The 14,578-nt window shown below is 32.3% G+C and overlaps 1 protein-coding gene across 1 annotated transcript in view; it reads right to left on the bottom strand.

The window, feature by feature from the left end:
- Nucleotides 1-1,100: 1,100 nt before the first annotated feature.
- Nucleotides 1,101-14,578, bottom strand: part of USP38 (ubiquitin specific peptidase 38) — a 36,193-nt gene continuing 22,715 nt past the window's right edge. The window contains exons 8-10 of the mRNA XM_037830721.1: nucleotides 12,160-12,266; nucleotides 9,661-11,023; nucleotides 1,101-4,723 (exon numbers count right to left, since the gene is read on the bottom strand). Of these exons, the coding sequence (XP_037686649.1) occupies nucleotides 4,562-4,723; nucleotides 9,661-11,023; nucleotides 12,160-12,266 (1,632 nt within the window). The 3' untranslated portion in view covers nucleotides 1,101-4,561. The remainder of the gene's footprint in view (nucleotides 4,724-9,660; nucleotides 11,024-12,159; nucleotides 12,267-14,578) is intronic.

Genomic DNA, 14,578 nt, shown 5'->3' with positions numbered 1-14,578 from the left:
TGTGTGTGTTTGCGTGTCTAGTACACAAAAACATGAAAACATGAGATCTATGACGAGAAAAACAACTGCAGGCCATAACAGACAGTGCTGAGAGCTGGCAAAATACTTGGCTGATTTCTTAGATTCTATTTTTAATGTTACATCCACACTGGTTATGTAACATTGGGGCTAAAGGTTTTATATAACAGATCCCTATTAATTTGTAAAATCAGATTGTTGATTTTATAAGAATCTTAATTCTCATTTCCTTAAAAATTATTTCTATGGCAATTTCTTTTGATATGGGAAAGTTAAAACTGTAAGCAAGCAGGAAATCGTAAATTAACCTTAAAATGTAACCTAAAGCAGTGTTTAAATGTAACCTTAAAATGGGAAGTAGGCAAGGGGTGAAAACTATTTTAGTCTCACAAAAGAGCAAGATGTAAATGTAAAGTCTGCAACAATATGTAAATATAAAGTTTGCACCTAAAACCTAATTAAGCTTTCATCTATGGTCCCCAGACCTCCCATCTATCTTTTCCATCTATCTCCCTAGACAGGGAGCACCTATCACAGGTGTCACCTAGTTCCTGAAGGAAATAGGAAATAACTAAATTACTGAAAGTCTCCAAACTTCTGTTACATGTTAACTAAAATGATTAACTCTCTTTGCCTCTAATGGTTTTAGTCAATTAAAGAATCATTTCAGGGAGACTGCCCCAAACCTCCCGGATACAGATAAGCCTTTCATCTATCTTCCTAGACTAGAAGGTGCCTTTCCAGCCATGACAAGATATAAATCTGAAGGAAATAGGATAAACTACTGAAATTCTCTTGTTGCATGTTAATTAAATGATTAACTCTCTTTGTCTCCAATGGGTATAAAAACCAATTGAAGAAATGCTTCGGGGAGGCTGATCTGGGAAAGCTTCCCCACCCCCGCCCCATCCTCCCACCAGTGTAAATAAACCCTCTTTTCCTTCTTAGCCTGGTTTGGTGTGACTTCTATTGGCTGCGTCAAGCGACTAACCCAGATTTGGGAAGTGCCCCTTCTACACAAGCTGCAGTTTCTTTACCAGCATAAATCAGTTTTTTTTTTTTCCAAAGCACTGTTTACTTTGAATTCTTGTTTTAACCCATTTATTTTGAGTTTCACTTCCAAAAGTGAAAATTAACTTAGTCTATCAGAAAATTAACTTAGTATAACAAAATAAGGCTAACATTATGAAGATAAAAGATAGTTTGGTAAAGACTTACGAATACATACATGAGACAGCTTATATTTTAGACATTTTTTAAGTGGATAACTTTTCATTCAAATTTCTTTGCTGATGCACTTTAACATTTCCTACTAAGTTTCTACAAATGTGAATAACGTATCCTTCTCCACTTCAGGGATATTTAGTTTTAGAAATCTAAAATCATCTGAAGTAAACAGAGGATGAAAGTATATATAAAGTGTAGCTGCCTTAAGAGAAAAGATACTATATATAAATGTACAATACTGTTTCCTCTGAAATATTCATTTAAAAAGCTCTCTTAGTGTAGATTACAATCATAGGAAAATATACTGAAAATTAAAACCTCAAACAAAGTACAAAATATCAAAACAGTGATTTCCATTAAGATCTGTGTACTGGACTAATCATGCCAATTATTTTTTCCTGAAACTGTGCTGGGCACACAAATGAGGTAGTATATGAAAAGAAGGCAACTACTTTTGTAAATAACATTACCATAAAAACAACTAAATAAGAAAAGAACATTATAGAATTTGAGCTCAAGATTTAGTTGTGAAATGTTTTTGCTCTTTCTAGACTTGAGTTAATATTATAGGCTTTTTGAGCTGGTCACAAGGACTCTCTATACCTCTAGTCTTCATGCGGGATATTAATCTCTTTAGCCACAGAATTCTACTAGCATCTTAAGGTATGGAAACAGAAGTGAAGGATCTATAGCCTAATGCTGCCTTGCTTCTCTGATTAATCAGCTGGAAGAGAGGTGGTGCGATGACACTAGAATGGAGAATGTGCTAGATTCCCTCCTCCAGCCTGTGATATGTAAATGTCATGAGTTTGAGTTGCACAGGGGCCTATATAAGTTGACAGGTTACCAGGGCTTGCATGACCACATCCCATATATTTCCTTTTTCATTTACCGCTCTGAAAAAAATTCTACTTTTCTCATTGTGCTAACAATGATCTTTGAAAGGAATAGATTTGGATTTCCAGTTTTTTGTTTTTGTTAGAGGGAAGCCTAACACACTCCTTTTTTAGCAGTAATGAGCAACTTCACTTAAAACGATCACTTTTGACTGAACTACAGAGAAACAGCAATGCACTCCATCTAGTTAGCCTTAGCTCAGAAGACATCAGGACAAGAGGCAAAGGAAAGTACAAAGGTTAGGAATCCAGGAGAAATAAAAGATCTAATATTACAATGAAATAAAGCTTATGTAAGTAATGGTAAGGATGCTGATTACTGACTAAGGGATAAACAGATCAGAACAATTGTTAAGCATTACCTTATTTTAAAAATTCAGTTGGATGGGTTTTGAATGAAGCTACTGGTTGTTCTGGTTTCAAGTCTTCCCTAGGTGTGAATACTTCAAATTCATCAATGTTACCATATTTTTAATCTTAAAAAGTAGTCTTTAATTTCAAGTTTTTGGTATTGGTATCAAGTTATAATTTGAATAGTCTCAGTATTATTACATAACTACAACTTCATCTTTTTGTTATCATTTTGAAAATTCAACACATATTACACCTTGGCATATAAATCCTTGAATGACCTGAAATTCATAGATAAAACTGTCTGTAGGTTTATTGCCTTTAAGGAAGTTCCTAGTAACATCTTAGCCCACTATCAATCCAAGTATTAAATGACTTCACCAATTTCAATAAATGCAAAGACTGATATAATCTCTTTATAAATCATTATATAGCCAGTAGATAACTAGGTACACAGAAATTAGAAATTCACCGTTAGGACAAAGGAAACAAAGCATGATAAAAATATCCTTCTGATTCATTCATTTATAGAGAAGAGGACTTGATTAATTCTGGAAAGAATTCCCAGCTTTTAACTAATCCAATCAGTTTTCCTAATCTTCCCTAACCTGGAAACAGGTTAGGGGAGTGGGAGGTGGTGGAATAAACATGGAAGATTTCTGTTTTTAATCACCATCATAAAAGCCTGGGAAAAAGATAAAATCCAAATCACCAAAGAACATTCTTTCCTTAAAATGTTTTCAAAATAAACAGGAGACCAATCTTCAGAACAATGCACTAACCATGGATAAGTTAAAACCTTTAGGAAGGAAAAAAATTGGGATAACTCCTGAATACTCAGGAGAAACGACAGGCTTCTAGTTTCCCGGCAAAAGAAATACTGGATGGCAGTGTCCGGCATTTCAACATTTTATCTAAAACTATGAAATAGAAACAATGGTGCAACACATAATGACTCAAAGAAACAAACAAGCAAAAAACAATGTATAACTCTAAAATATACAGTCAATGTTTAATATTTTGGGCACTGTTTTAAGTAACAAAATCAAAAAAGATTTTTTACTTGACTAGGTTCATTTTCTCTGAATTCTTTTAAGAGTTAAAAATGAACTATCACACTTACTGATATAGAACCATCAGATTTTACTTCTGGAAATCGAATACCTTTCAAAAAGTTATAATTTGAATTATAAGTTTAATGTTAACACAAAAAAATTACCTCTCATCTCATTTTTAAAAAACTTTTCTGCAGCCAAAGATTCCTATTTTTGAATTACAGTACTGCAAGGCACATACAGAACTCACCTCCTTCAAAACACACAAAAGATATACTCCCTGAAATAGAATTTTAAAATCCTTGAACAATTAGAAATACTACAAAGTTAACAATTTTTAGGTAAAAATGTTGCTCCTACAGGATCATGCACCTTTCTCAAAATCTGTTCAGCACATATGTATAATTATTTTAAACACTTTTACTTGAAATGCAGATATAGTAATGCTGAAGACAGCACTAAACAAAACCCTGAAAAGTACTATAGCTTGATACATTTTATGTTATTGCCTTCATCAGAGACTGTATCATCTCTAGTTTTTTCAAAGATTTTAATTTAATAAAGGGGTAACCACACAGGAAATAAAGGTTTTTTTGTTTTTTTGTTTTTTTTAAACATTTCCCTCACTTTTAGCATTGATTCTTTTATAAAGAATGCTAAATAAATTACATTTTTTGTTCAGTAAAACTACAATAGGACCATTCAAATGCCTCTACTAATTCTAATGCAGCTTAATTAGGGACCAGGTACTTATTTTCCTTTAAAAATGTTTTGGTCAAGAATATCTAAACATAAACGCAAATGGAATTGTAAGAGGTAGATTTTTTTCCCATGATGCATTTTGATAATAAATGTTATTGTCAAGAAAATAAAAACAAGCACTGAGTGTGTTTTCTTAAAGTATAAGGGTCTAATGAAAAGAAAAATAAAAAATATGTTATTTGTAACAGTTTGACATTTTAACAGTCATCGTATTGGATGTTTGTGATCAGTGCATTTTGGACTCTCTCAGGCTCAAAATACCAGTCTGCCAATTGTATTAAATCCTCCTCCACCCCCTCCACCAGTTGGTCCACAGCTTCCTGGTGGGTCATTGTCATCAAATCCATTGGGCCGAAATGAACAGGAGGCAGATGCAGCTTGTAGAGCTCGGGCTCGAGCATTCAACTCTTGTTCCTAAAATTAAAAATAATTTCTATGAAATTAAAATACCAAATGCAGCGGCTAGGGTATAACACCTATAAAATATTTCTTAAACTGCCCTGATCTTTAATAAGCATTGTTAGATCTCAGTAGCTTTAAAAATGTTGACCACATTAACACCAAATTCTAAGGTGCATAATCACAGATGGAACGAACTAGGTAGAGAGCAAAATCCTAGTGTAACTGTACAGACTAACAAATCTTAAAGGCCATTCTGTTTCAGTATCCTCACTTCACATATGTGTAAAACTTCTCTGTGGAAAACATTAGTGTCTGTAACATTCACCAAAACATATGGGAATGGATTTCTTTTGTAATACTCATATTAAAATGTAGAATTCAAAGGTTATCCTAATGGATTATTTTCTCTATATCAATGGGCACTATTCTGGAAGTGGGTGATTATCATAAAGGGTATAAACAATGGAAGAAGCTGAATTTTTCTACCTTTGCTCTAAAATATTTCTCAGTAAATAAAGTAAGATAGAGCTGAAGAATACTGTAAAAAGAAGTCTATCTCTTTACAGTAGAATTTAAAACTTTCCTTACCAGATTATTAGAACTTTTATCAGGAACCACTCATATTCATTTATGTGTCAGGTATATTTAAGTTGCTCAACAAATATTGATGACCTCAGATTAGAAGGCTGTTAGGTAGTGGGCCTCAAAGGGAGCAAATGCAAATAAATAATGGCAAATTCATTTGGCAAAGGTGTAAAACTGAATTCTAAAACTAGGGGCCCACAAAAGCCTTGAAAGAATATGCAGAATATTCTGGCATGTGCCCATTTTTCTAGGACAGGGTCTATAGCTTTCCAACAGGGTTGGTGACCCAATCAAAAAGGTCTAAAAGTCACCAGTAACAGCAGAACCTTTTGCCTGTGACACATAATCATCTTGAAGAACTTTCAAAACACAGTTAACATTACCAACAAAAACTGTAGTATTTTCACTGTTTCAACTTAAAGTCCAGTTACTTTGTTCCAGCTGGCAGGGTAATACTATTTCATAATTTCTACCTAAATTTTTTAGCTGACTATTCTCCACCTTCAAAGACGCTCAATTATTCATTATGGAGAAAAAAAAAAATCAGGCTTACATGGACTTCTATCCCTTGCATTATGGACCCTTTATTTCTCAGTAATGTACAGTGAATACTATATGACTCCTAAAACATGAAATGAAAAAGAATCACATACTTTTATGGCTGAAAGGGACCTAAGATAATATATTCTCATAATGGAATGGCCCAATTAACCAGTCTTTGGCAGGGCTTTTTAAAACTTAATTTGCAGGATATTTATCAAAAATATTTTTTTCATTTACTGTGTCATTTACATTTATAACTGTGGGATCCTCTGTATAATGTCTAATGACACAGTATTTTCAGGAGAAATATGAATTTATTCCTCAATATGTAAAATTAAAGAATTATAAATGTTTTACAGGTGGGAAATAAAAGCAATAGATACATGAGAAACACACACACAAACATCAAATTTCTCATTGCTCCAGCTCTACAGCCTATTAAACTATTGAAACAAACAAAGAAAATATGATTCTGTATGTAAGAAACAAAATTTGGTTTCAGATATAGATGATGTTCCTTAATGAATTAAAAATGAATGAATATGCAAGGAAGAGTTCAAGAAGTTCTGCTCTCAAGAAATGTGGTGAGAATTTTGCCTGGACTTTGTTATAAAGTGATTTCCTCCAGGAGTCATATTAAAGGACAGAGAAGATACAAAATTAAGTTAATAACTTCATTGTGTCTAAGATTCATGAAACCTAAATATTTCAAGGCAGAAAGCTTCCCAACAAAGGAATACTCCTCTTTTTCTTTATTACCAATTTATATAAATATATGCCTGACAGAAAAAAAATTATGAAATTCTGGGTTTTCTGAAAATAAGCTTAACAATGGATAAAAATTAAGAAAAACTGTCTTTATTTATTTTAATACAGGTGAGAATATTTTATGTAACATTAAAAATTGTGGTTCTCATAGCATATCTAATTATATCATATATTTATATTAAATAAAATTAATTTTTCTTTTAATAGTAGACAAAGGCCTAGCCACAGAAAGGAATTACTGGCACTTTGGTACATATAACTTTCAGTATATTTAAATCTCTCACTCAAATAAAACTGTTAACATTAAATTAATCCATCTTTCATTTTTCTTTAAACCACACACACATAAATTCTGTAAGATAAAGAAAAAATATTAAGAATTAAACTACCAGTCTACTTCCCCTCCCCACAAAGAAACAAAGGAAACAAACCAAGCAAGAGAGTAAAGAAACTAAGCAAGAAATGATAGAAACCTTTGTATGTTGTCGATGCAATACTAGCTAGGTAGCAATCTTCACAGAGCTATGGTGGTGGTACTTACACTATCTTTCACTGGATGCTAACCAAAGGCATAATTTTTGTAGTCCAGAGACTAAGACAATGGAGATACCCTGAAAGAAGTATCTTTTGGATTGATGGGAAAGAGATATATGAATTTTTTTTCTTACATTCCATCTCCAACTTTTGTTTCTTACATAGATTCATATTTTCTTTGTTTTGAAAATTTACTTTGAGATTCATGATTATTTTGTTCTCTTATGTGTCAGGCTATGATACATAGAATAGAAAACCACTGGGCAGATTTTTAACCCAGACTTTCCAAAACCATTGTCCTGCCAGTACTAGAAACAGCGAAGTTTCTTTCTGCTTAACACTTGCTAATCTAGTTGTGACTGTAATTCCATTAAAAAATGGAATCTTAAGAAAAGTTTCTTAAAAATGATTAAAAAATGAGTTTCTAATGGGATTATAAAGCAAGTATTAAAAGAGAATATGAAAAAAAGAAAAAAGAATATATATGTACTAAAATGTTGAACTAATTTGCAACATTGTTCAAGTGCAAAGGAACTCAAAATGTTTACCCCAAACCCTTATTTTTACTAAGATCTGATTATGTTTTTACAACTGTTTTATAAATAGCTATAATGCTATTACTTAAAGCAAAGTTATTTTGTAGACATGAATATACTATGAAATGGGCATATATCTTGCCTTTGGGATAGGTGTAAAAACAAAAATGAGAATACAAACAAAGCACACACCCATGTTCCATGTGTTCAAAACTATAAAATGACAGCTGAATCTGCTGCATGAAAGTCTCAACCCCATACTTTTGCACAAGCTGGCAATTATGAGAATGAATCTATCTGCATTAACAGAAGGAATCTAATAGTATAGTCTCTAAAACACAAACTTAAAACACCAGATTTGGTTAGACAGTATGAGAAACTTCACAATTCAAGAAATTCTATATAATGAGAAGCCATCATCAATTACATTATTGTATTTAAAAGTAATATATAATCTAAATATATTAAAATTTTTTAATTAAGAGTCTAGTGTTTATTACTGTAATTTGCTTTAAGAAAGGCACTTTGATATAAAAGCCAGTCTTAATATAGGTAAATAAATACCTTACTGTAAAATTTGGAAATATCTTTTTTGAATTAAACAACTTGCCAATATAAGACTTAAGATAAAATTTAGAATGGTTGCATAACAAGCTGGTTATGGTGAAATATCATTTAGAATAAGGTTGCAATACAAGTAGTTCTTATAGTTATAAGAACATCCAGCCTTCTTATTCACAGAAATCAGAGCAGTTTCTCAGCTTTTCAAAACCCATAAAACTTACCTTTGATAAATATATTTCACCCAATCACTGACATGCAGAGGTCTTTTGCATTGTTCATTCAGTCAAGATTGAACTAAGCCTTATTCTCTACATTTTATATTATAGAATTTCTACTCTCCAATCTTCAAGAATCATGACAATTAATATGTAGTGCTTATCTAGTATCGAGTAAGGACTTGGCTGAGTACATTCTATTTTTATAAACTTGAAATTATAAGCAATCTGACTGGATGTTAGAGTCTTTGGTTGTGAATCACTTATAACAAACTTTATGAATTTATATTTTCTTGTGTGTGAAGTTTGTTTTTATGTTACTCTAGGAACATTACTATGCTCTTTTATCTTGCCTCTAAAGATCAGTACTATAAGGTTCATTTCTTGTTCTATCTGTATTGTTTAGGAGTTTTATGACTTTTAAAACAAATTTTTAGAAACTTATTTAAACTCATAAAATCACTTGAGCTACCCAATTAATATACCTACAATTTCTTTTCCTACATATTACCTACAATTTACATTACAAATGTAATTTACATTTACATATAACTATCCTTTATATTGATAGCTGGCAGGTTCCAAAGAAAAATAATTTCATCAAGATCTTTATTAACTTTAAAGTAATAAAATCATTAACTCCTTTATAAGGAGTTCTTTCATACTTTTTATACAAGTATATTTAGAAGTGAATTCATCTCATATGAAACTGCTATTTCATGGTTTTTACTTACTAATTGCCCTATTTTCTCCTTGGTTTTATTTACAAGATCTTCAAAGAATACAAACATTCTTTCTTTATATATTCTACCTTTTAGTGTCCTTTTTCATATAACCTCAATGTCAATAAACAGCCCTTAACATTTTTTACACAAACATCTAGAAGGAATAAACACCAAATTTAGTAGCTGTTTTTCTTGGTGGTGGGACTAAAGGGAAGAGGAAGTATACTTCCACTTTTAAAAAACTTCCCATATTTCTATACTGTTTCATTTTAGAATGAGCACTTCTGCAATTAAAACCAAAATGGTTTTCTATATTGCACCTACCATTTTTCATACTTTATAACATTAGAAAGTAAAATAACTTAATTATATAGGTTTAGCCCATTTCCTCCCAGATTCAAATTTTAGATTCCTCAAAAATGTAGAAGCTAAGTTGGATTTCACTTAGTCACTTGTCAAAATGCTTTTTACAAACTTACCTGTAAATATAGTTTATTATCTTTTGTTATAGCATCCATAAGTTCTTTCTGTAGAGGTGGGTCTCCATTTACCCAGAGTCCACTGGTTGTATTATTACCACTTAGACTATTAGTGCTGTTCTGTTTTTTATACAAAAGCACATAAGCTGTGTCCTTTGGAAACCTACTCGTAATTTTCTGGACTGAATGAAATGAAGTAAACGTCACTCTGCTGTCATTAAACAAAAACCATTCTTTTGACATTTCCTTATTTTCCAAGTCCTGTTCAATAATTGCAGTGGGACTATCTCTGCCCAATAAAATACTCTGGGAGGATGCTAAAGCCCGAGTTTCACCCTGGTGGCACATCTGATATGAGGACTCTGTACCTGTGATATTTCTGGCATAAGAATAGTAATGACCACTTTCAGAGGATATACCAGAGTGAACGACAACAGAACTTAACAGATAGGGCACTAATTTTGGGCAGCAAGCTTCTTCAGTCCCAGAAGGTTTTAATTTTTTAGCTAGAGTCTCACTAATATCAGTGAAATCAACATCTATAGACCAACTTTCTGACAACGAAGAAAGAGTAGTAGTTCTTTTAACTGGCAACTCCAAAACCAGTGGCAGTGATACATTGTCTAAAATTTTTCTTCTCACTTGATACTTCTGATCATATGAAAATCTCAGGAGAGTAAGAATAAGGTATTCAGGTTCCTCCGTAATATGCATAGTTTTCTCAGCATTCTGCAGAGAGGCACAGTTTTCACAATAATATTGGTTGTCACCAGTAAGAATCTCTGGAGCCAAAAAATAATTTAGTAAGTCAGTTACTGAAGGTGGAGTGTCACCTCCTGGTTTCTGAGATAAACCATTATTAACCAGAATCTTGCTAGATTCATTAGGGACAGAAGTGTTGTCAGTACAGTGAAGCTCATCAGGAAGCCTGCCTATAGTTCTTTCATTCACAATTGTATCACAGACAAAGGCAGCTGTTGCTGGATTATAAACAATTGGTTCTTCTGAAGGATCAGGTACACTGGCTTGCATTAGACTACCACCTTGTACATTAGGTGATGATGCTGGATCTTGAAAAGACAAGTTTTCCATAGAGGAGGAAGGACAAAAGGCAAGTGAAAGATCTGTAAAGGCTTCCACTTTTTGTGAGGTACTTCTGCAGTTCAAACAACATATATGAGTTCGTAGTTTTCCTCCAAACATTTTTTCTATTAAAGTCTTTTCACTGTCACTTGTGTAAGAGGTCTCTGTTAGTAGAGCTGTCTTATTGGCTACTTCATGTAAAGAAGTTTCACTGCATCCCAGACTTTCAGAAGGCTTGTGTGAAGACTGAACTTTCAAGAACTTTTCTTCTTCATGGAGTCTGCAGGAGAGTGTATCATTATATAATAATTACTTCATTTTAGTTTAAATGCAATTTCTATTAAAAAATATTGATGGCTTATATAAAGTTAAATTATTTTTATCAAGTACTAATTTAAAGACTCAAATTTCCCCTTTTAATCAAGAGGAATATTGAATAGTTTGAGAATGTAGGGGCCTATCATTACCCTATGTTCTCATTACGCTTTTTTCATGCTGCTATTTTATAGCACTTATATTATAGTTAATTATATATGTCTGTTAACTGCCTTCTAAAAAGACATGGAAAGCCTGGAACAAAGAAGCCACTCAATATATCCTTAAAACTGAAAGGAAGGAAGGCAGTACATGTTGAACCCAGCTAACTTTATCATATATTCATATAACAGAGGGGAGCAAGAAGACAAATGATAATAGGTTTTAGCAATTAAGTGGTAAGGAGATAGTATATTGATCCTATCCAATGATAAATGAGTCTAAAGTGGTAGTTCTTAAACTTTTTGATCTTGGGACCCCTTTATACTCTTAAAAATAACTGAGGAACCCAAGAGTTTTTGTTTATTTGATTATAACTATCAATCTTCATTGTATTTGAAAACTGGAAAATTTTAAATAATAATACATTTTGAAACAATAATAAACCCATTACATGTTAATATATAAACAGTTAAAAAATAATGTTTTATAACAAAAAAATTTAGTGAGAAGAGTGGCACTGTTTTATTTTGTGAATATTTTAAATATCTGGCTTAAGAGAAGACAGCTGGATCCTCATATCTGCTTCTGCATTCAATCTATTGTGATATGTTGTTTGGGATGAAGGATATGAAGAAAATCTGATCTCATACAGATATTTGCTGGGAAAAGGTAGGAGATTACAGACCCTCTGAAAGTGTTTTGGGATATCCCAGGGCTTCTATACCACATTTTTTAGAAAAATTGGTCTAAAGTAAGAAAGTCCAAAAAAGAAATCTAACTAAACACAAAAGAAAACTTTAAAAACATACAGGAAATAAAAGGTATTTTAAAGAATAACACTTGAAATGAGTTTTTAAAGGTAAAAACAATATTCTTTAGAAATAAACTACTGTTACACAAGGTCATAATTCATATTATAACATTAAAAATACTTTTTACCTGTCCAGCAAAAACCTCAGGTATTCCGAACAGTCTTGCTGGGATCTAGGAGTAAACCATGGAGGTCTGGAAGCCTCAAAGAATATCCGAGGTGCATAAGCTTCCCTCTTTTGACAGCAACAGAGAAAATAGAAGCAAGTGAGTCTAACACCATGGATCAAATTCCTTAAATCATAATACATAATGTTAAGAAAATATTACTTAAAATTACATTGTGTTCAACCTTCACTAAAAAAATGCCAAAAAATAGAGGTAATTTAAAGGCAGATAAAATTGGTTGAAAATGAATTTAGGTAACCTTTGGTCATAACTTCTCAGATGAGAATTGGTATCTAGAGAAGCTATGTGACTTGCTAAGGTCACACGGAAAAGTTGGTTGCAGAGGGAACTACATTAGAACCCAGGTCTCTCTAAATTTTAATACAGTGCTTCTGGCATTGTCCTCCTCTCACAGTCACGTTGCTTGACTCCACAATTTTTGAAAAACCTTATCTGAAAAAGACATTAATAAAAAGATATTTTGGGTAAAGTTACAAGGGGGCTACTTAACAGAGCTAAGCATACCTAGTTTAGGTAAAATTTTCTTTGAGTATGCACATATGTTACAAATATTCACAATGTGAGCACATTTGGGTAGGTAACTTGCTAATATATATATATAATTTTATTTATTTATTTATTTTTTTTAGTAGGAAGGTAGTTTAGTGAAGTGGTTGATCATGGGCTCTGGGGCAATCTAAGTTCAAATCCTAGATTTTGTCACAACAACAAAAAACTGAAATGGTTATCAATATCATTATTTGAAAATTAAGAATTCTCTGACATTTTGAACATTTGTGGCTTGTAAAGTTAGAATCCCCAGCTAAGGAAAAATTTACCCAAATCAGTATTAATTATAACATTTTGAAGGGAGAAAGTTGAGGGTACTCATTGAGCATGGGCTTCAGAGCCGTTAGGGTTCATATCCCAATCCTGCCATTTGTTTATGTGAACCTGAGCAGTAACTTAACCTGTTCATTTTTCTGCAAAATGAGGACACTACCTTATTACCTCATTGATTTATTTTGAGGATTAAGAGATAATACATATAAAAGCAATTAGCACAAAGTTCAAAATTTTTAAATGTTCAATAAATGTAGATGTATTAATTGTAAGAAAAAATGGTCTTTTTGCTTATATAGGGAACTCTACCTACCTAAAACAATCCTTGCAGGTCTGCTATCAGACAGTGTCTCAACTATGACAGAACTTTAAAAGGTTCTCTTATTAATTCCTGTCTTCTTTTTTTGGGGGCAGGAAAATCTCTAGGTTTTTTTCTAATAGCTCTGATTTAATAAGTTAACAAATAAAGACTAGCGATAAAGCAAGCAAAGAAATCAATCTACTAGGAAACAATGGTGGTGGTGGTGGTGGTGGTAGATTATTTCCACTGTTTTCATTTCCCTTGGTCCTAAGATGCTAAATTTATCTTGTGAGCATATTTCCCCTAGATAGAGAATAATAAAAATATCTCATTGTATTACTACTCACAGGCCATCACTATCATTTCTTACGTCAATCCTGTCTTGATTCTTTCCATTTAAGAAGTTATACTAGAGATATTTCTCAGCTTCTAGATAGGAAACAAGGCATTCCCATCAACCAATCCCATCCATTCTATATCTATCTTCTCTTCTAGCCTTAGCTCCTTACCCCTTTAGACCTCTGTGAAATTCAGGTAATCAGAGTAAAACCAGAAAATAATAATGGGTCTTATTTATAAATGATATACAATATTCACACATATCTACTCAAAGCCTAAACTGTTGGTTCCTTTAGGGTAGGAATTCCTCTTTGAATGCTTATCATAGCCCACATACAGTGTCTCTAAACAAGTATCTGATGAATGAATGAATGTTTACTCTATGCAACTTTTTGTCATTAGCATAAATTCATTTCCTTGGAGTAATTTGTGGATATAAAAAAACCACAAAATTTGAGGCTCTAGAACTTAGTAGATAAACAAAAGTACAGAGATCTTTAGTCATCATGAAAGGGTAAATATAAAAAAATGAAGAAAAAAGAAGGCAAAGTGTCACAAAATTATTTTAATTGTTCATTGTACAAATCCATCAATTTAGCATCTGTAAACTATTGAAGATACATTTAAAATGATTTCATGAAGGAGCTTAATTATTGTATTGGAAATAAGATTGTCTCTGCAGTAATCAGAACAATGTACTAGCATTATATTCATTCAGAAGAATGGGAAGTAGGGGAAGAAACAGAAACTTAGGGCATATCCTGATGCCCAGATATTTTAGGTAGTATCTCTTTAGCATTTTAAAACGGCTTTGTTGTGTTGGGCAGGATGTACACTATTTATATGTATATTATTTTATCAGCTAAAAAGGCTCACCAAGTTTGTTATAATGTGAAG

The sequence above is a fragment of the Choloepus didactylus genome, chromosome 3, assembly GCF_015220235.1.
Source record: "Choloepus didactylus isolate mChoDid1 chromosome 3, mChoDid1.pri, whole genome shotgun sequence".
NCBI classification, from domain to species: Eukaryota; Metazoa; Chordata; class Mammalia; order Pilosa; family Megalonychidae; genus Choloepus; species Choloepus didactylus.
Note: the sequence above shows the minus strand (reverse complement) of the source record. Positions and strands in the feature narration are given on the sequence as shown.